A 22,666-nucleotide genomic window follows, 5' to 3' on the forward strand; every position below is an offset into this window, starting at 1 on the left:
TCCAGAAGAATCTCATAATGTAGATAGACTACCCCCACTGTATGTGCGAGACGATGGCTAGAGCGCATGTGTTAAGACCAGCTTGTGACAAAACCATCAGTAGAGTTGAAAATGTGTTGGAAACCCATTTAACTTATTTGTTTTTGTATTCGGTTCATGGGAATTTAATGGCAAAAAGGCTCTTTGATGTTGTCGGCACACTGCGTTGATAATGAAGGGGGCTGTGCTTTTAATGGTTGGCTCTCCTCTGTGTCTTTCTCACTCAAACACCCACAGCCACACACAGCCCAAATCCAAACAATGACAGGACTCAAACCAGAGAAAATAAAAAAACATTTGAGAGAACCAATAAAAACCATTTACAAATTATTATAAAATATTACATTAAAATAAAAGTATGTAATTGACAGGGATGCAAATGAATACAAATAGTAGAATTATGCCATACTTTTATTTTGAAGGCTAACCGCAACGTCCACTATTGTGGCTAATCCTTATTGTGGCTAGCTTCACAGATGGGTCCGACCACCATTAATCAAATAAGAACCGTCTTATAAATTAGGGTTATTTTAGATGATGACACCTAGCTATACAGTTAGCTAGCTAACTATAGCTACTGAAACTGATGTTGTTTTGCTATGTTTTTGGGGAAGAACATTGTTTGCATCCATGAGCTAGCTAGCTTTTTTTTTAATGACCAGCACTGTTGGTGCGCGAGAACTTTACCAACATCACAGCATACGTATCAATGAATCGGTGTAACATATGAAATACGAGTGAAAGTGTAATAACTATGTAAAAAATGTATGAACGCGTTAAATTATTATGTGATGTGCAGTCATAATCAGATCCTGATTGGTCTTCAAGCTTATTTGACACATATCTTTTTTGACACGCAAAGACCCAAAAGGCGTACCATAGAAATCCTGGTTGAGAATGAAATGACTGAAGAAATGAACAACGAAACAGCACAGCAAGTAAGTGAAAAATTGTTTTTGATTATGCTTTACTGGTAATGCGGGCATACGTAAATGGCAACAAAATAATTTTTGGGTTAGTGTGGTGTGTGTTTGTGTGTGTGTAACCTTTATTTAACTAGGCAAGTCAGTTAAGAACAAATTCTTATTTACAATGACGGCCTGCCCAGGCCAAACCCAGACGACGCTGGGCCAATTGTGCCCTATGGGACTCCCAATCACGGCCGGATGTGATAGAGCTTGGATTCGAACCTGGGACTGTAGGGACACCTCTTGCACTGGGGATGCAGTGCCTTAGAACACTGCATCCATGTGTGTGTGTGTGTTAACTATTTAACTGTACTCAAATGCTTAAAAGGAGCCAAAAAAGTTAAATATCGGTTATTGGTATCGTTTTTTTGGCAAGGAAAATATTGGATAACGGTATTGGCCAGAAATGCCATATCGGTGCATCACTAGTCACAGCTCTCCCTGCGCTGTGAGTCACGTGGGCGGTGTCAGCCAGGCTAGTTAATCACAGCAAACAGATTAAGATTTAAATCTAATGTTTTTGTTAAAAAAAAGAACGCACCATGCCTGTAGTATCCAGCAGACGTGGATACTCCTGGACAATCTCGACTGTCTTGGCCCCATTCTGTCTTTTCCACTGAGCCCTCTGGATCGGAATCTCCTTCATGTACTCCGCAACCTGGTTTGCCAGCCAGATGTTGTTCAGCCACTTGGTCATCTGGGCTGCCATCTCTCACATTTGACTATTGTGAGCACAAAGTATTCAATGAATTATAAATTCCTTCTAACAATCAGTTTTCAAAAAACACAGCAAATCTTTCAATATGTACCTGGCAAGACCCGGCTACTGTTTAAGGCTTTTATGTTCTCCTTTACCTTCAGGCTATAGTTGAATCGTCCAAAAGCAAGAGCGTTTCCTGGTCCATCTCTTCTGCTGCAAAAGAATGGGTAAAAAGGGAAGGGGGTACCTAATCAGCTGCACAACTGAATGCATTAAACCGAAATGTGTCTGGCAGACCAATCAGAGGTGCATGGGGCTGCCTTAAATCGACATCCACGTCTTCGGTGTCCAGGGAGCAGTTGTTGTTGGGGGTTAACTGCCTTGCTCAAGGGTAGAACGGCATATTTTTCCAACTTGCTGGCTCGGGATTCGAAACAACGAACTATCAGTTACCGGCCTAAAGCTCTTCAGCGCTAGACTTAACCTCTAGGGGAGATTGTAATTGATAGTTTCACACACATTTCTAGATTAAATACTTTGAGGAAAGGGTTAATAAGCCAGGTCAATTGGTTGAACAAATGCAAGGGTTTGAGGAAGGAGCAAAATTAATAGCGGCACCCAAAGCTTCAAGGTTAGAAAGGCAGTCCCCTTTTCAAACCCCTGAGCTGCCTGTGGGGAAATCTGCAGGGAGTGATCCGTCAGCCAGAGAGTTACCAACTACAATATCTCTACACTACCTACTGCTGTTGTTCCCTTGAGCAAGGCAGTTTACCCCTATGTGCTTATGAGCTGCTCCCAGCCTGTGATATGTGTGTTGCGTGTCAGGTTGGTCACTGTGAAAGAATATTTGTGCAAATGACCAATAAAGCAAGTATGGTAAAATGGCCAGACTATCTTGGGTAGCTGTGCATGTAATGTATCTAGTCCCAAAGTGGCTGCAAGGTTCTGACATGCTGACCAGACGTGCGCGAGCGTCGCAAAATAAATGTAGAAATCCATGTTATTCAATTATTGCACCCACACTGCTCGCACGCCAACGAGCGTCTGCGACACCAAGGGCTAAAATAGAACTCATTCCTATTTCTGACGCAGATAGCGCTGCAAATCCTGCCTCTCCCATCTCCTCATTGGTTTATAGAAGCAGGTACCCACGTGCCATCTCCTCATTGGTTATACCCACGTGGGTGATTGAAAGACGAACTGTTTTGCCAGTAGTCGTGGTAATACAATGAAAGTTTAGATGCGATCACCATATAAATTAAACGATGAAAAAGCCTGGAAGGAGGAGAGATGACTAGAAACGATTCGGTTGGCCGTTTTATGTGTGGATTAATTGTCGGAGTAGAGGTCCTTGTGCATTTCAGGTAAAATAACAACTCAGTGTTTATATCCCAGGACAAATTAGCTAGCAACAGCAAGCTAGCCAAATAGGACAAATTAACGTTAGCTAGCAAGTGCAAGCTAACTAGCTAAATTGCCATACATGTTTAATGCTTTTCGACCTGTCCCCAAATTAATGTCATTGGTTCAGAGTTTGTTTTGATATTTTAACCTGCGTGTCGTGATCGCGTTTGGTGTGGGGGGGGCAAAATAAATTTATGCACGATAGCGCACGCGCGCAACCGGTTTGGGCTCCGTGCAAGAGGCTCTGTTGAAGTTAAGTCTTTTAAGTTTCCATTAAGGTTGTACTATTGGTTATCGATGACAATGTGGAAGATGTAGATGCTGTTTTACACAGGGTCAATGAAAATCTGTTTCCCCCTTCTGTCTCCACTCTCTAAAATGATTTTTTCAGTTTTACTTACCCTCAAACTTTGGAAACATTCATTGGCCTTGACCTCTGCATTTAAGTACAGAAATAAATTAATGTTAGAAACATAGTTAGCTAAACTAACTTGGCTACATCAAATTTAAGGTAAACTAGCGTTAGCTAGCTAACAGAATTTGCATCCATCCTCCTCAACTTCACAGCTGCCACTGTCAGAAAACCAGTACAGTAACTCTAACTAACTCAATCAATCACCATGCAAGCACGATATAGGCCTGCCAAATAGCTTGGTTAAATTAACCCATATGGAGAATAAGTCAACTCTAGCTAGGTAACATAGCTAGCCAGCTAGCTTAGCTAGGTAACATAGCTATCGAGTGAACACTGACATAGTTAGCTAGCTAGCCAAATGTCGTCAAAAGCCGTGCATTTGTTATATTCTGCCACAACACTTCAGTAAACGTGCGACACGAGCATGGTCTTGAGGCTAACCTTAGCAAGCTAGCTAACGTTAACACAGCCAGAGACATTAGCATAGAAAATGGCTCATTAGTTAACTATCTAACTCTCAAGCTAACGTAAGCTAGCAACCTAATTATGATAAGACAACCTATTTAACCCGAATAAAATTCATAATTAGTAAAGTTTTTTACTTACCGTTTTCAGTCAGCCAAAACACCATTTGTCTGTCGAAATAACGTTAGCCGCTTTCCACTCCTCAGTCACACTAACTAGAACTAGAATAGCATTCTGGTGGACTTCACACACTGGTGGCGGGAGAATTAACCCACTGGGTGGGTCAAATATCCATAGCCCAACCTTGCTGTATTTACAGAAAAGAACCCAACTTTTGACCCAATGCCTGTAACTCAGCAAGTGGGTCATCCAAACAACCTAAAACATTTTTTTGTGTAACTTACATCTCACAGCCATGTATGCAAAAAGCCTTGACCAGTCTGGTGCACACATAGTTCTCTGTCCTCAGTTTGATTGAAGGCCTCAATCTGTATTTTTGCCATGTAACTAGAAAGAGAGAAGGCTAGGGCTGATGTCAAGGTTTTACTGCTAACCTACAAAGCATTACATGGGCATGCTCCTACCTATTTCTCCGATTTGGTCCTGCCGTACATACAGGGCCGGTGTAGTGCTGAAAATCTCCCCCCTGCCAGAACCCCCCCATTTTTTATTTGTGTCCTTCAAGGCAGCTGTCAATGATCACGTTAGGCTGCGTTTCATTTTTTTTTATGGCAGTTTGATCGCGGGGGAGGCACTAGTAATGTCTGCAGTTTTCGGTTTGGCTATTTGTTTCAAGTGTATAAATAAATGTCTCTGCCAAAATTTGTCATCTCTCCCATGTCTTATTCAACTAGAAGTTGTTCTGAAATGTTTATTGCTTGCCTACATTTTACTCCCTCCTCTATGTTTAATATAACACACATACATTAATTCTTAATTTTGGTTGCCTATCCTGACGTGAAGTTTGTTCTATAGAAAGTATTTGACTCTGATGTGTGCCACAGAAAGTATTTGACTCTTGTGACAAAATTAAGGAAATTAGAAGGGGCTGGAGGATTTTGGCAAGATAGTAGGGTCTTCGCCGGCATTGTTTGAAGGTGTGGCTAGGCCTGGTGCAACCACCTGTTCTTGTCCAGCCAGAGAGCTGTCATCATCGGTGGAAGTGCATGGCTCGGAGTCCTCCGGTTTGCCCTCTTCGCTGCTAGAATCAGCGAACAGGGGCTTGTCGTTCTTGGCAAATGAATGGCCTGTCCTAGAAGGCTTGTCATTCTCCAGACAGGCTGATGGACATTGCTGCACACTGATACATTTCACCAGTGAATTTCTTGGGTTTAGAGATTGTGCCTCTTTACTCATAGTTTTTTAAACTATTCGCTTCCTGATCATTTTTGTCTCTTAGACATGGTAGCAAATTATTTCAAATCTCCATAGATTACCTTTAGCTCAAATTTTATCGACTAGTAGTAGACAGCTAACGTTAACAGGCTAGGTTAGGCTACTGCCTTAATCACTAATCGTCTTTGTCACACACAAAAATATATATATTTTTTGTCAGATTCATTTTTATTAATGTTTCACAATTGGATAATCCCATATAAGCACACACATCACCATAGCTACCAAGGATAGTGGAGTGAACTTCGGGAGAAGCGGAAATGGAGTGGGGGGGGGGGGACTGCAGCAACGCTATGAGCTGGTGACTGGGGTGCCGCGGGTGGTGTAGTAGCTGATCAGGGGCGCCGGAGGGGGCAGCCAATTGTCAAAATTCCACCTCAAATTCAAGTGCCTCCATTCAAGTGCCCAGCGTACATACCTTATGCTACAGACACAAGACGCAGGCCTCCTAATTGTCCCTTTAATTTCTAAGCAAAAAGCTGGAGGCAGGGCTTTCTCCTTTAGAGCAACATTTTTATGGAATGGTCTGCCTATCCATGTGAGAAACGCAGACTCGGTCTCAACCTTTAAATCTTTATTGAAGACTCATCTCTTCAGTAGGTCCTATGATTGAGTGTAGTCTGGCCCAGGGATGTGAAGATGAACGGAAAGGCACTGGAGCGACGAACCATGCTTGCTGTCTCTAACTGGCCGGTTCCCCTCTCTGCACCGGGATTCTCTGCCTCTAATCCTATTACGCGGGCTGAGTCACTGGCTTACTGGCGCTCTTCCAACCCGTCCCAAGGAGTGTGCGTCACTTGAGTGGGTCGAGTCACTGACATGATCTTCCTGTCCGGGTTTGGCGCCCGCCTCGGATTCGTGCCGTGGGGAAGGTCTTTGTTGCCTATACTCAGCCTTGTCTCAGGGTAGTAAGTTGGTGGTTGAAGATATCTCTCTAGTGGTATGGTGGCTGTGGTTGGCAAAGTAGGTGGGGTTATATCCTGCCTGGTTGGCCCTGTCCGGTGGTATCGTCGGACGGGGCAACAATGTCCCCCGACCCCTCCTGTCTCAGCCTTCAGTATTTATGCTGTAATAGTTTATGTGTCGGGAGGCTAGAGTCAGTCTGTTTTATCTGGAGTATTTCTCCTGTCTTATCTGGTGTCCTGTGTGAATTTAAGTATGCTCCATCTAATTCTCTCTCCCTTTTCCTCCCCTCCCAGAGGACCATCACCCAGGACTACCTGGCCTGATGACTCCTTGCTGTCCCCAGACCACCTGGTCGTGCTGCTGCTCCAGTTTCAACTGTTCTGCCTGCGGCTATGGAACCCTGACCTGTTCACCAGATGTGCTACCTTGTCCCGGACCTGCTGTTTTTGACTCTCTCTCTCCACCGCACCTGTTGTCTAACTCTGAATGCTCAGCTATGAAAAGGCAACTGACATTTACTCCTGAGGTGCTGACCTGTTGCACCCTCTACAACCACTGCGATTATTATTATTATTTGACCATGCTGGTCATCTATGAACATTTGAACATCTTGGCCATGTACTGTTATAATCTCAACCCGGCACAGCCAGAAGAGGACTGGCCACCACTCAGAGTCTGGTTCCTCTTTAGGTATCTTCCTAGGTTCCTACCTTTCTAGGACATTTTTCCGAGCCATCGTGCTTCTACATCTGCATTGCTTGCTGTTTGGGGTTTTAGGCTGGGTTTCTGTATAGCACTTTGTGACATCGGCTGATATAAAAATGGCTTTATAAATACGTTTGATTGATTGATTGATAAGGAACAACACATGATCAAGATGAACTAGGTACTAGTTTAAAGCAATGAAAGACCTAATTGTTACAAAGAATGAATGTATGGTATGGGCTACATTTCTGGATCAGTGTGCCATCAACACTCCTCACTCAGCTGTCCCTGAGAATGAAAGCTCTGTCACCACCGACACAAAGCACAGGCTCTGGAATAAACGCTACCACGGACCTCTGCTCCACAAACAAACACACACACAGGCAATGGCTGTGGACATGGCAGCGGAGACACCACCACGGACCTCTGCCCCATATAACTTCCGCCATCACGCACTTGTCAGAAACAATAAGCCCTGTGCTCTATGAGCTCCTTGTCACGACTCCCCGAGCTACAGGGACACGCTACTGTGACTGTCCTGAGGCAGAGAAGAGGTCATGCTCTCACATGTACATCATGAGTCTACATATTAACCATTTAAAGCAGTAAATGTTATGTGACTGGAAACTGGATGTGATTGGAAACTGGATGTGTGACAATGTTTTGTGATTTTAAGGAGTCTGTGAAAATGATGTCCCTCTTGAAAGACAATATAGTATTATATTATATAGGCAATGAGGAGTGGCTGTTGCCGTAGAAGGACATCCATAATAAAAAAATAAAAAGTTGTTTTCACATGTCGAGCTTAAATTTAAAACAGTGAAAAAAGAGTTCACCTGTTAGCACCACCTTTTCACAGGCGAGGAGAATAACATGTTTTCCCCTCATTTGAATTGCAGTTTCACATGTGAAAATCACATTTGCCATTTTACATGTCAAAAAACTGTGGAATTGCAGATATACATTTCCACATGTGATTTTCACATATGAATGTGAAATAATGTTATTCTCCTCACATGTGAAAAGATGGTGTTAATATTTGGCAGAAACAATGTTTCCACTGGTAGAATTAGGGTGACCACATCTAAAATGTCCAAATGCGAGACAAGGGAACAATTTTGCGGGACATTCACAGAACAGTGCAATGAATACATTTTGTGGGTCAGGTTGATGGATCAGATTCAAATGGAGACATACACTACATGGCCAAAATGTGGACGCCCCTTCAAATTAGTGGATTCGGCTACTTTAGCCACCCCATTGCTGACAGGTGTATGAAATCAAGCACACAGCCATGCAACCTCCATAGACAAACATTGTAAGTAGAATGGCCCATACTGACGCAGTGACTTTCACCGTGGCACCATCATAGGATGCCAACTTTCCAACAAGTCAGTTCGTCAAATTTCTGCCCGGCTAGAGATGCCCTGGTCAACGATAAGTGTTGTTATTGTGAAGTGGAAAAGTATTGGAGCAACAACGGCTCAGAAGAGAAATGGTAGGCTACACAAGCTCACAGAACGAGACCATCGAGTGCTGAAGCGCCTAGCGCATAAAAATGATCTGTCCTCGGTTGCAACACTCACTATCGAGATCCAAACTGCCTCTGGAAGCAATATCAGTGATCAACCTCACTAATGCTTGAGTGGCTGAATGGAACCAAGTCCCCACAATGTTCCAACATCTAGTGGAAAGCCTTCCCAAAAGACTGGGCTGTTATAGCCACCAACTCCATATAAATGCCCATGATTTTGGAATGAGCTGTTCGACGAGCAGGTGTCCACATACTTTTGTAGTGTAGTTCTGCTATATGAAGGTCACTGCCTGTTAAAGGGGCAATACTTAGTTTCTACATAACATTTTTTTAAACGTATACATTTTGTATTTGTATTTATTATGGATCCCCATTAGCCAAGGCAGCAGCTACTCTTACGGGGGTCCAGCAAAATTACGGCTGTTTATACAATTTTAAAAACATTACAATACATTCAGACTGTGTGCCCTCAGGCCCCTACTCCACCACTACCACATATATACAGTACAAAATCCACGTGCATGTGTGTATAGTGTGTATGCTATCATGTGTGTGTGTGTGTGTATGCACCTATGTGTGTGTTGCTTTACAGTCTCCGCTGTTCCATAAGATGTTTTTTAAATCTGTTTTTTAAATCTTATTTTTCCTGCTTGCATGAGTTACTTGATGTGGAATAGAGTTCCATGTAGTTCTGGCTCTATTTAGTACTGTGCGCCTTCCATAGTCTGTTCAGGACTTGGGGACTGCAAAGAGACCTCTTGTGGCATGTCTTGTAAGTAGTATGCATGGGTGTCCGAGCTGTATGCCAGTAGTTCAGACAGTTCGGGGCATTCAACATGTCAACACTTCTCATGAATACAAGCAGTGATGAAGTCAATCTCTCCTCCACTTTCAGCCCAGAGATTGACATGCATATTATTAATATTAGCTCTCTGTGTACATCCAAGGGCCAGCCGTGCTGGCCTGATCGGAACCAATTGCAATTTTCCAAAGTCCTTTTTTGTGGCACCTGACCACACGACTGTCCAGGTGCAACAAAACTAGGGCCTGTAGGACCTGCCTTATTGACAGTGCTGTCAAGAAGGTAGAGCAGTGCATTATCATAGACATACTTCTCCCCATCTTAGCTAATGTAGTAGTATCAATATGTTTTGACCATGACAGTTTGCAATCCAGGGTAACTCCAAGCAGTTTAGTCACCTCAACTTGCTCAATTTCCACATTATTTATGACAATATTTAATTGAGGTTTAGGGTTTAGTGAATAATTTGCCCAAATACAATGATTTTAGTTTTAGAAATAATTAGGACTAACTTATTCCTTGCCACACACTCTGAAACTAACTGCAACTCTTTGTTAAGTGTTGCAGTCATTTCAGTCACTGTAGTAGCTGACGTGTATAGTGTTGAGTCATCCGCATACATAGACACTCTGGCTTTCCTCAAAGCCAGTGGCAATTCATTAGTAAAGCTTGAAAAAAAGTAATGGGCCTAGATAGCTGCCTTGGGGAATTCCTGATTCTACCTGGATTATGTTGGAGAGGCTTCCATTAAAGAACACCTTCTGTGTTCTGTTAGACAGGTAACTCTTTATCCACAATATAGCAGGAGGTGTAAAGCCATAACACATACGTTTTGCCAGCAGCAGATTATGATCGATAATGTCAAAGGCCATACTGAAGGCTAACAAAACAGCCCCACAATATTTTTATCATTAATTTCAATCAGCCAATCATCAGTCATTTGTGTAAGTGCTGTGCTTGTTGAATGTCCTTCTCTATAAGCATGCTGAAAGTTTGTTGTCAATTTGTTTACTTTAAAATAGCTTTGTATCTGGTCAAACACTATTTTTTCCAAAAGTTTACTAAGGGTTGGTAACAGGCTGATTGGTCGGCTATTTGAGCCAGTAAAGAGGGCTTTACTATTCTTAGGTAGCAGAATGACTTTTGCTTCCCTCCAAGCCTGAGGGCGAACACAACTTCTAGTAGGCTTAAATTGAAGATGTGGCAAATAGGAGTGGCAATATCGTCCGCTATTATCCTTAGTCATTTTCCATCCAAGTTGTCAGACCCCGGTGGCTTGTCATTGTTGATTGACAACAATAATTTATCACCTCTTCCACACTAACATTACAGAATTTAAAATTACAATGCTTGTCTATCATACTTTGGTCAGATATACCTGGATGTGTAGTGTCAGAATTTGTTGCTGGCATGTTATGCCTAAATTTGCTAATCCTGCCAATGAAAAAAATCATTAAAGTAGTTGGCAATATCAGTTGGTTTTGTGATGAATGAGCTATCTGTTTCAATGAATGATGGAGCTGAGTTAGCCTTTTATCCCGGAATTTCATTGAAGGTCCTCCAAAGCTTTATACAATTATTCTTCATTTCATTTATCTTGGTTTCATAGTTTAATTTCTTCTTCTTTTTATTCAGTTTAGTCACATGATTTCTCAATTTGCAATACGTTTGCCAATCGGTTATGCGGCCAGACTTATATGCCATTCCTTTTGCCTCATCTCTCTCAAACATACAATTTTTCAATTCCTCATCAATCCATGGGGATTTAAAAGTTTTACAGTCATTTTCTAAATGGTTGCATGCTTACAGTGGCTTGCGAAAGTATTCACCCACCTTGGGATTTTTACTATTTTGTTGCCTTACAACCGGGAATTAAAATAGATTTTTGGGGAGTTTGTATCATTTGTACACAACATGCCTTCCACTTTGAAGATTAAAAATATTTTTTATTGTGCAACAAACAAGATATAAGATACAAAAAAATAAAACTTGAGTGTGCATAACTTTTCACCCCCCAAAGTCAATACTTTGTAGAGCTACCTTTTGCAGCAATTACAGCTGCAAGTCTCTTGAGGTGTGTCTCTATAAACTTGGCATATCTAGCCACTGGGATTTTTGCCCATTCTTCAAAACTGCTCCAGCTCCTTCAAGTTGGATGGGATCCACTGGTGTACAGCAATCTTTAAGTCATACTACAGATTCTCAATTGGATTGAGGTCTGGGCTTTGACTAGACCATTCCAAGACATTTAAATGTTTCCCCTTAAACCACTTGAGTGTTGCTTTAGTAGTATGCTTAGGGTCATTGTCCTGCTGGAAGGTGAACCTCCGTCCCAGTCTAAAATCTTTGCAAGACTGAAAAAGGTTTCCCTCAAGAATGTCTCTGTATTTAGTGCCATCCATCATTCCTTCAATTCTGACCATGAAAAACATCCCCACAGCATGATGCTGCCACCACCATGCTTCATTGTGGGGATGGTCATCTCGGGGTGATGAGAGTTGTTGCGTTTGCGCCAGACATAGCCAAAAAGCTCAGAGTACCTTCTTCCATATGTTTGGGGAGTCTCCCACATGCCCACATCTCCCACAAATACCAAATGTGTTTGCTTATTTCTTTCTTAAACAATGTATTTTTTTCTGGACACTCTTCCGTAAAGCCCAGCTCTGTGGAGTGTACGGTTTAAAGTTGTCTTATGGACAGATACTCCCATCTCCGCTGTGGAGCTTTGCAGCTCCTTCAGGGTTATTGTCGGTGTCTTTGTTGCCTCTCTGATTAATACCCTCCTTGCCTGGACTGTGACTTTTGTTGGGCAGTCCTGTCTTGGCAGGTTTGTTGTGGTGCCATATTCTTTCCATTATTTAATAATGGATTTAATCATGCTCTGTGGGATGCTCAAAGTTTCTGATATTTTTTTTAACCCAACCCTGATCTGTAATTCTCCACAACTATGTCCCCGACCTGTTTGGAGAGCTCCTTGGTCTTCATGGTGCCACTTGCTTGGTGGTGCTCCTTGCTTAGTGGTGTTGCAGACACTGGGTGTCACGATCGCTGTCTTCAAACTCCCTGTCATAGATGAGTCAAGGCGCAGCGTGCATGTAATTCCACATCTTTTATTGAAGTGAAACCTTCACAAAAAACAGGTAAACAGAAACCGAACATGACGCAACCGTGGCGCACACAAACACACACAGAAAATAAATAATTACCCACAACATTAGGTGGGAAAAAGGCTGCCTAAGTATGATTCCCAATCAGAGACAACGATAGACAGCTGCCTCTGATTGGGAACCACACCCACCCAAATCACACCCTGACCTAACCAGATAGAGAAATAAAACGTCTCACTAAGTTCATGGCGTAACACTGGGGCCTTTCAGAACAGGTGTATATATACACTGAGATCATGTGACAGATCATGGTTAAATAAAGTCCACCTGTGTACAATCTAACTAATTATGTGACTTTTGAAGGCAATTGGTTGCACCAAATCTTATTTAGGAGCTTCATTGCAAAGTGGGTGAATACATATGCACGCACCACTTTTCCGTTTGTTATTTTTTAAGAATGTTTTGAAACAAGTAGTTTTTTTTCATTTCACTTGACCAATTTGGACTTTTTTTGTGTATGTCCATTACATGAAATCCAAATTAAAATCCATTTAAATTACAGGTTGTAATGCAACAAAATAGGAAAAACGCCAAGGGGGTTGAATACTTTTGCAAGGCACTGTATTAGCAACTGGAATAATCAATTTCATAAATGTGTCAAGTGCAGTGCCTGTTTGCTCATCTTTACTCACCACGGACCAACATATATTCTTTAGTAACATAGGAATGCCTACAAAACTGTATGACCTCTTATACACTATATTAGGCCCAGCCTTTGAAACTTTGGTTTTCCTAGATATGGTTACTATATTGTGATCACTACATCCGATGGATCTGGACACTGCTTTCAAGCAAATTTCTGCAGCATTAGTAAAGATGCGATCAATACATGTTGATGATTTCATTCCTGTGCTGTTTGTAACTACCCTGGTAGGTTGACTGAACCAGGTTGCAGGCAGGTTGAACCAGGTTCAGGTTGAACCAGGTTGCAGGCACTAATTACAGTTTGAAGCTTTTTCTTGAGTGGGCAGCTTGATGAAAGCCAATCAATATTTAAATCACCCAGAAAATATACCTCTCTGTTGATATCACACACATTATAAAGCATTTCACACATATTACCTAGATGCTGACTGTTAGCACATGTTGGTCTATAGCAGCTTCCCACCCGAATGGGCTTTAGGTGAGGCAGATTAACCTGTAGCCATATTACTTCAACAGTATTTGACATGAGATCCTCTCTAATCTTTACAGGAATGTGGTTCTGAATATAAAACAGCAACACCTCCACCATTGGCATATATATATATTCTATAAATGTCATAACCTTGTATTGCCACCACTATATTGTCAGTAGATATTATCTAAGTGAGTTTCAGAGATAGTCAGAATATGAATGTCATCTGTTACTAGCAAATTATTGATTTCATGAACCTTGTTTTTTAAGCTACATATATTAATGTGAGCTATTTTGAGCACTTTTCTTCTGGGATGCTTACTTGCTTTCATTGCTTTACTGGGAAGCTCAGCAGCAGTAGATGTGCTCATGTTTTTTATGTTAGTGCAGGGTGAGCTGCTCACAGTGGACTTCCTCCTAGGGCACACCGGCTTAGTGCTAACAGTATACATCTAGGCACATGATTACTGCATACAATAGCTGTAGGATCAGTAAAAGCATTCAGGGCAGTTAAAGGGACATATATTAGGTTACTTAAATTGTGCCTACTGACGCCCCGGTGTAATGTACAATTGCTGAAGCATTATGACAACTCTGCATCACAATGGTAGGCATTAGCTGATAATAATATCAACCCATTGCTTCTTGAAGAAAAAATATATAAATGCCTCATGAGTTTAGTTAAACTTTCATACCCCATCAGAACCCCAAATATAAGCTTGTTTTACTTCAATGTTTGCAAACAAAGTAAATGTAAACAACCAGCCTACAAACATGGTTAAAACTAAAATGTTTATATCATGGATGGTCAGTCCTTGCATCCAATAGCGTAGTCTATGGATTTGAGAGTGGTTGCATTTCTCCAGCCACATATCTTAGCTCTTTACTGAAACTGTGGTAGGAGTAATAGTTTAATAGAGTAACTGTGTTATTATATGGTGCAATCCTCTAGTGAGTGAGTTACGTTTGTGCCATTAATATCAAGCAAGATTTCTGAAGTCGATGACAAAATTCTTAGTATTTCAAACAAAATGAATGATGTTGAAAGCAAAACATAAACCCCAAAGTACTGATAGTGAAACAAAATAGTTCAAGGAAATAATATAATTTTTTTTCTTCTCTTAACTGGATACAAATTTTATTTTTATTTTATGTTTTATTTTTTTATGATAATGCGATAAGAAAAATGCCACCCTCTTTCCTGCAATTTTCCCTATCTTTGGTTATGTTACCCTGGTTTTGATTTCACTGCCTTTTTCCTTTTGCAAGTTTTGGCACGTTAATTCCAGCAACATAGTACCCTGCATCCCACTGCTGGTTTTCCTCTGAAGTTAAGCAGGGTTGGTCCTTGGATGAAAGACTAGATGTAGCGGGAAGTGTTAAAAACAGAGAAAAAAATTCACTGTGGGATTTTTTTTATGAGTCAAAAACATGAAAAACAAATATATGAAACTTCACTTGTGTCCGAAAACCACATGTCTGACTGGGAAAATGACATAAGAAGATAGTATATTATCACGTGTCCTAGAACCAGCAGAGGCACCAATGTTCTCTGCGCTAAGAGTCTCCTAGAACCACATTTTCTTTCACGTACATTTTTTCATGTGTTTTTTTTGTAAAGGCGGTAGCATGCAGAGTTACATTTACCATTCATATCCCCATTAAATACTATTTAGTGTATGATTCAATCTTGTAGGGGTTTATCAAGGCTGTGTGCCTCTTCCTAACAAACATGGTTGTGTATCTAATTAAACAGCAATTACTCCCCAATTACACGCAATCCCTTCTTAGATCAACCAGAGTCAAGGTCATTTTCCGCTGAGAGGATGGTCCGAATTAAAGTGTGGTGATATGTAGACAAATATAAGGAAATTAAATACAGTAGCTCTTGGTTAATTCTACCAATGTTGTACATTTGTATGGTATAGGAGTTGGCATGTTTTGGCCGACAGTCACAAAGCTAATCTGTCACAGCACCAAAGTAATCCCTGCTCTCGACAAATACCCACAGCTACTACACTATCCCTGGACTGGGTGAGGAATGTCATCAATAATATTCCATTCAAAGGTTTAGCCGACTCAGGGTGTCTTTATCTCACATTATATAGGCTCAACCACAAACATAACAACACAACAATGTGGATACAAAAGACAGATAATATAATATGTAAAAGCACATATTACATAGTAATATTCAACTCCTATGGTTAATTCAGAGTCTGTACTACTTCTTATCTTAAAATAACTATGTTTATGACATGAGAAGGGAGAGTTTATCCCCAATAAGGGATGAGAATCACTGAGGTGTTGCAATGCTAAGACACTATTCCTCTTTCACTTCCAGAGTCGGCAGAGGCACCAATGTTCTCTGCGCTAAGAGTCACCAGCAGGGGGGAGTAAGGCACTGAGACAGAGCGAGAGGGAGAGTTAACACTATCACACTCCTCTTGACTCCCTTTCCCTGGTCCCACCTTAAAAAGGTCACTGGAACACTGGAGAATATTCATGAGAGTGTGAGAGTGTAAGACAGAGAGTGTGTGTTGGGGAAGGTACACAGAGCCAGAGAACGGGGAGGGAGACAGAAAGACAGACAGATAAATATACTGATCAGATAGACAGAGAGATCAGAGTAACCAGCGCAGTGTTACATTCCCCATCTGTGCCTGGCCGTGTCACCTTAGCCGGCTGCCAAACACCAGTGTGTGTCAATTAGGACCCTTCAGCTGGTATCATCCACTATGCTGTTCCAGCTATGCCATGCACAACAACATCACACTCAACACTATTCATATGACCTGGCACACGCACACACAATCGCACCTGGGACACATCGCACAAACACCCATGAACACGCCCTGCACCTGAATGGAAAAAACAACTACAAACTATGGGTATGGACAGGAGACAAAGCGTACAGCACTCACTACATCAAACAACCCCAGTATTCAACCCCTGACCTTGTCAGTAGTCAGAGCAGTACATGTTATTGATAAACACCACTGGTTGTGAGCTACGATATATGAGGCTACTCTGTTAGACTTTGCAAACTGCCTCGCCCTTCCCATTATTTTGAAACTAGAGGTACATGCCAGCTTAGGTAGGTGCAAGGCTAAACCAATTTGTTTTGTACTACAAACATGCTGGCAATCTCACATGCAGCAATCTCACCTTTACAGGTATCTCTAAAGCATAGTGTCAATTTTACACTGAACCTTGCTGCTCAACAAACTCTCGATGATCTCACACATATATCACTTAACCTTGCAGCCATCTTTAATTAATCCCCTCAGCCAGACTCACCTGTATATCGTGTATTTGGTGGTGAATCCTTGCTGGTAGCGCTCCGTAAAGTCAGAAAACTCCTGGGAGTGATGAAAGGGCCCTTTGTCAGACAGGAGCCAGGCAAAGGGCCCCGTTGCATTGCTGGAGCCCCCTGCATCTGCAGCGGCCCCAACCCCAGTACGGCTGGCCCCCGCGGCCGCCGCCACTACCACCCAGCACTGGAGGAGGCTTAGAGTTGTACACTCCCATAGAACCATCAGAGCCGCCCGTCTAACAGTGATACACCGGCCACTCATGCTTCCCCCGCACCCGACGACTCTTCATTCTCCCCAAACTTCTCTCCCAGTGTCCTGGAGGAAAGAATGGAGACAGAAAGGATGGTTAGATGTTAGAGAGAGGGATGAGTGTGTGTTGGAATGAGAATATTTAACAGAGGCTAACACGTTGTCACTGCGTGTGTGTTTGTGTGTGATCTTAGTGAAATACTGTAGGTTCAGGAGCTTGTTATTTCTTGACCTTCTGCTTTACTGTAGTCTTCCTGACATTTTTCAATAATCAAGTAGGCTTTTAAAATTATCTCCTTTTAAGATGATCTCCTGAATTACCACGATGCAATTTAAATACTATAGTATAATGTGTACTGTAAATGTTCAATGTTTTCCCATCAATACACAGCCTAATAATTAGGTAAATAGCCTTTTCTACACAGGTGTCAAATTGACTACATTTAATAGGCTATTGTATTTTCACACATTAGTAAATACTTGTTTACCTGATTCTGCAAGCTGTGTTGTACAAAGCTGATCACTGAAGTTGTTACAATGTCTCCCTGGTAGACCAGACGGTGAAGTTGTTATCAGCACAATGCACAGGAGAACGCGCATGAGATGGAGACCAAACGAGAAAAATCTATTTTCACTGGGTCAGATGCGCATACGCTATAAGGCCACGGAAAGTTGATGAATGAGCAAAGTGAGCGACATCTACCTGAATGGCTGGATCCCCCTCTCACTGCATCATACCTCCAGTGGGTACCCTCGATGATGTAAAATCCAAAGGAAGGAGAAGGCAACACAGCGCACCAGACAGTCGAACAAGCGCACGTCGCTCGTTCCACCGAAGGAAAACAAATTTCACCTTCTGCAGGTGAATCTTGTGTTTTTCCAGGGATAAAATAAGTTATTTATGATGTTCCATAGAATAAACAACGCATGCAAGCGCTAATACCTGGTTGCTTTCTCCTCCTCATCAAAAAAAAGCCAAATGGTCCTCTTTTCTAATAGATTTTTACATTTGATTGGAGAGACTCACTTGGAGCACTGTGCACTCGAGTCAGTGCAATGCTTTCTTATACTCCCGTCAGTGTAGTGGCATGCATCTGAGTGATATTCGCTTGCTTGCTCTCTAGCACTATTAAAATGTGAAAGTTATTCCTAAACCGAGCCTCCTCCACTCCCCATTGGCTGAAGCGAGATAAGAGAGGCATGGTTTAGGTCTGGCTGTATAACAGAACGGATGGTCAATGTACTTACCCAGACAAAAAATGTGAGTACCCAGAGAAAATTTGTATGTACATATATGCGGGGGAATTAAAAATATATTTACATATATGTCCAGAATATATTGATTAAATGTATAACTTGAGCACATCACTGTATGTAAAAATATAAAAATATATATGTAAATTAAATATATTTTTGCACCACATGTATCATGCTGAATTGTAATGTTGAGTCTATTGACATCTGGTACCTTGGCATTAGGTTCCCAAAGTGGGATTTGCATGCAAAAGTAAAACATTACTATACAGCTATTGAGGCCACTTATGAAACATAGTAGCTATGTTTATTTCGAAAAGAGAAAAATGAACCAAGAACAAATTTCTCCCGAACTGTCAATCACAATTTGAAATGTTCCTGAGCCAAGCCCCCAGCCACCTCAAACTGACAGAGCAGTCATTGCAATTTTGAATATTCTGCAGATGTCAGCGCCAAACATCTTTCTCATGGATAATGGCCTTTTATGTGATTATATAATCAGAAGATATTTTCTTCAACTGCCTGCAAACAAGCGTTTTTACCGAGCTATAGTAGGTAAAACAGCTAGTAAGCTAGCTACTCCTTTAGTTTGACAACACAACATGCAGTGTGACTGACCAAGATAAGAATTGTTTTGGATATTAAAGCTCTGAGTTAATGACATGTAGCTATGTGTTAGATATCATTTAATTGCCAAAGCTAACTAGTTAATGGTAAATGTTGCTTGCCAAGTGTCACGTGTGCTCCCTCTCCGGCCTCTAGGTCACCAGGCTGCTTGTTGTGGTGCACACCTGTCACCAACGTTGCGCATCATCCGACTTACCTGGACTCCATCACCTCCTTGATTACCTGCCCTATATGTGTCACTCCCTTTGGTTCCTTCCCCAGGCGTCATTGTTTCTGTTCCTGTGTCATGTCTGTGCGTTGTTCATGTTTCTTATTTTGTATTATGTTGTCTTTATTTATTAAAACACTCACTCCCTGAACTTGTTTCACAACTCTCAGTGCACATCATTACAGAATGACGCCTCAACAAAGGGAAGCATCAGGGGGTGTGTTTTATTTTTTTTTGTTGGAGGTGATGTCGGGTCCGGGTGTCCGAACCGACAGGTTTCCATACCTCAGCGGGATTGTTAGGCTCCCATGCCTCAGCTGGTGAACAGGTTCCCGTGCCTCGACCGAGGCAACTGGGGAGGTCTCAGCCGGCTCATCATGCTCTCAGGCCTCAGCCGGTTTGTCAGGTTTACTTATTTATTTTTATTTCACCTTTATTTAACCAGGTAATCTAGTTGAGAAGAAGTTCTCATGTACAACTGCGACCTGGCCAAGATAAAGCAAAGCAGTGCGACACAAACAACAACACAGAGCTACACATGGACTAAACAAGCGTACAGTCAATAACACAATATAAAAAAGAAAGTCTATATACAGTGTGTTCAAATGGCGTGAGGAGGTAGGCAATAAATAGGCCATAGTAGCAAAATAATTACTATTTAGCAGATTAACACTGGAGTGATAAATGAGCAGATGATGATGTGCAAGTAGAGATACTGGTGTGCAAAAGAGCAGAAAAGTAAAAAAAAAAAAAAAACAGTATGGGGATGAGGTAGGAAGATTGGGTGGGCTATTTACAGATGGACAGTGTACATCAGCAGCGATCAGTTAGCTGCTCAGATAGCTGATGTTTAAAGTTTGTGAGGGAAATATAAGTCTTCAGCTTCAGCAATTTTTGCAATTAATTCCAGTCACTGGCAGCCGAAAACTAGAAGGAAAGGCGGCCAAAGGAGGTGTTTGCTTTGGGGATGACCAGTGAGATATACCTGCTGGAGCGTGTGCTACGGGTGGGTGCTGTTATCATGACCAGTGAGCTGAGATAAGGAGGAGCTTTACTTAGCATAGACTTATAGATGACCTGGAGCCAGTGGGTCTGGCAACGAATATGTAGCGAGGGCCAGCCGACTAGAGCATACAGGTCGAAGTGGTGGGTGGTATAAGGGGCTTTGGTAACAAAACGGATGGCACTGTGATAGACTGCATCCAGTTTGCTGAGTAGAGTATTGGAAGCTATTTTGTAGATGACATCGCCAAAGTCGAGGATCGGTAGGATAGTCAGTTTTACTAGGGTCAGTTTGGTGGCGTGAGTGAAGGAGGCTTTGTTGCGGAATAGAAAGCCCATTCTAGATTTGATTTTGGATTGGAGATGTTTGATGAGTCTGGAAGGAGAGTTTACAGTCTAGCCAGACACCTAGGTATGTGTAGTTGTCCACATATTCTAGGTCAGAACGTCCAGGGTAGTGATGCTAGTTGGGCAGGCGGGTGCGGGCAGCGAACAGTTGAAAAGCATGCATTTGGTTTTACTAGCGTTTAAGAGCAATTGGAGGCCACGGAAGGAGTGTTGTATGGCATTGAAGCTCATTTGGAGGTTAGTTAACACAGTGTCCAAAGAAGGGCCAGATGTATACAGAATGGTGTCATCTGCGTAGAGGTGGATCAGGGAATCACCCGCAGCAAGAGCGACATCATTGATATATACAGAGAAAAGAGTCGGCCCGAGAACTGAACCCTGTGGTACCCCCATATAGAGAATGGCAGAGGTCCGGATAACAGGCCCTCTGATTTGACACACTGAACTATGTCTGCGAAGTAGTTGGTGAACCAGGCGAGGCAGTCATTTGAGAAACCAAGGCTATTGAGTCTACCGATAAGAATACTGTGATTGACAGAGTTGAAAGCCTTGGCCAGGTCGATGAAGACGGCTGCACAGTACTGTCTATTATCAATGGCGGTTATGTTTTCGTTTAGTACCTTGAGCGTGGCTGAGGTGCACCCGTGACCAGCTCAGAAATCGGATTGCACAGCGGAGAAGGTACGGTGGTATTCAAAATGGTCAGTGATCTGTTTGTTAACTTCTTGGCAATAGGGGGTGCTATTTGCACTTTGTAATAAATTTGTTCTCAAATTAAACTGCCTCGTACTCAATTCTTGCTCGTACAATATGCATATTATTATTACTATTGGATAGAAAACACTCTCTAGTTTCTAAACCCGTTTGAATTATGTCTGTGCGTGAAACAGAACTGGACTTAGAGCAATTTCCCTATGTGGAGTTGAGAATGCAGAATTTTCCAACCTGTTCTCAGACCTGTGTATAACTCTGCCTGTCTTCTATTGGTTGAGATGCACTGCATACGCCTTCCCCTGGGTGTCAGCGAATAGAGGGCCTTGAAATGGAGTCTCTAGGCAGATCCGAAAGTCTATAAATTGATTGGAATCACAGTGTCCCCTCTTTTGATTCTTCGCTCTGACGCAGGGAGGACCTTGGCATGTCGTTTTAGAAGCTCCTGTTTTAGGTCCTAGATATATCCGGCTCGATTTTTATTCGATATAGGCTTTAAAGACATCATAATCTTGTTATTTTAAACCGAGTTATATCAGTTTATGTCAGTATATTGCGATTTTCGGGTATTTCATTTTCTGGCGTTGTAGGAAGTTGGGTATCTCTCTCTCGCATGCTATTGTTTACTGCTAATTGCAACGTGGAAGATGACTTTCTCCAACCCAGCAACGATTATTTTGGACAAAGGACACCTATCCCAAGATTCTGATGAGAGGTCATCAAAAAGTAAGAACTATTTATGCTGATAATTCATTGTTCTGTTGAAAAAAGTCAAATGCATAAGACGCCATTACTTGCAGTGTAGCCTTGCTTTATCGCACGCTGTATTGCGCAGTAACGTTAATTTTAAAAATGTAATTCAGCGATTGCATTAAGAACTAATTTGTCTTTCAATTGCTGTCCAACCTGTATTTTTTTAGTCAAGTTTATGAATAGTTTTCGATAAGAATAGGTGCCTTTCCAAGATGGCGCCGGACAGATTGCTTGAGGATTTGGACACTATTCTCATTGTATAAGCATGATTTGTGCCGCTAAATATGCACATTTTCGAACAAACTCTATATGCATTGTGTAATATGATGTTACAGGACTGTCATCTGAAGAATTCTGAGAAGGTTAGTGAAAAAATTTATATATTTTGGTGGTTTATACGTTATCGCTATTTTTGCCTTGAATCAATGCTGGTGTGATGTTGGCTATTGTGGTAAGCTAATATAACGCTATATTGTGTTTTCGCTGTAAAACATCGCTGAAATATTGTCTGGATTCACAAGATCTGTGTCTTTCAATTTCTGTACGCTGTGTATTTTTAAGAAATGTTTTATGATGAGTA

The 22,666-nt window shown here is 41.8% G+C and overlaps 1 protein-coding gene across 1 annotated transcript in view; it reads right to left on the minus strand.

Moving 5' to 3' along the window:
• Positions 1–17,195, minus strand: part of LOC120052093 (BMP/retinoic acid-inducible neural-specific protein 3-like) — a 94,058-nt gene extending 76,863 nt beyond the window's left edge. Inside the window, exon 1 of the mRNA XM_038998945.1 lies at positions 16,918–17,195. Within this exon, the coding sequence (XP_038854873.1) occupies positions 16,918–17,195 (278 nt within the window). The remainder of the gene's footprint in view (positions 1–16,917) is intronic.
• Between the last annotated feature and the right edge of the window lie 5,471 nt (positions 17,196–22,666).

This window comes from Salvelinus namaycush, chromosome 8, assembly GCF_016432855.1.
Source record: "Salvelinus namaycush isolate Seneca chromosome 8, SaNama_1.0, whole genome shotgun sequence".
Lineage (NCBI taxonomy): Eukaryota > Metazoa > Chordata > Actinopteri > Salmoniformes > Salmonidae > Salvelinus > Salvelinus namaycush.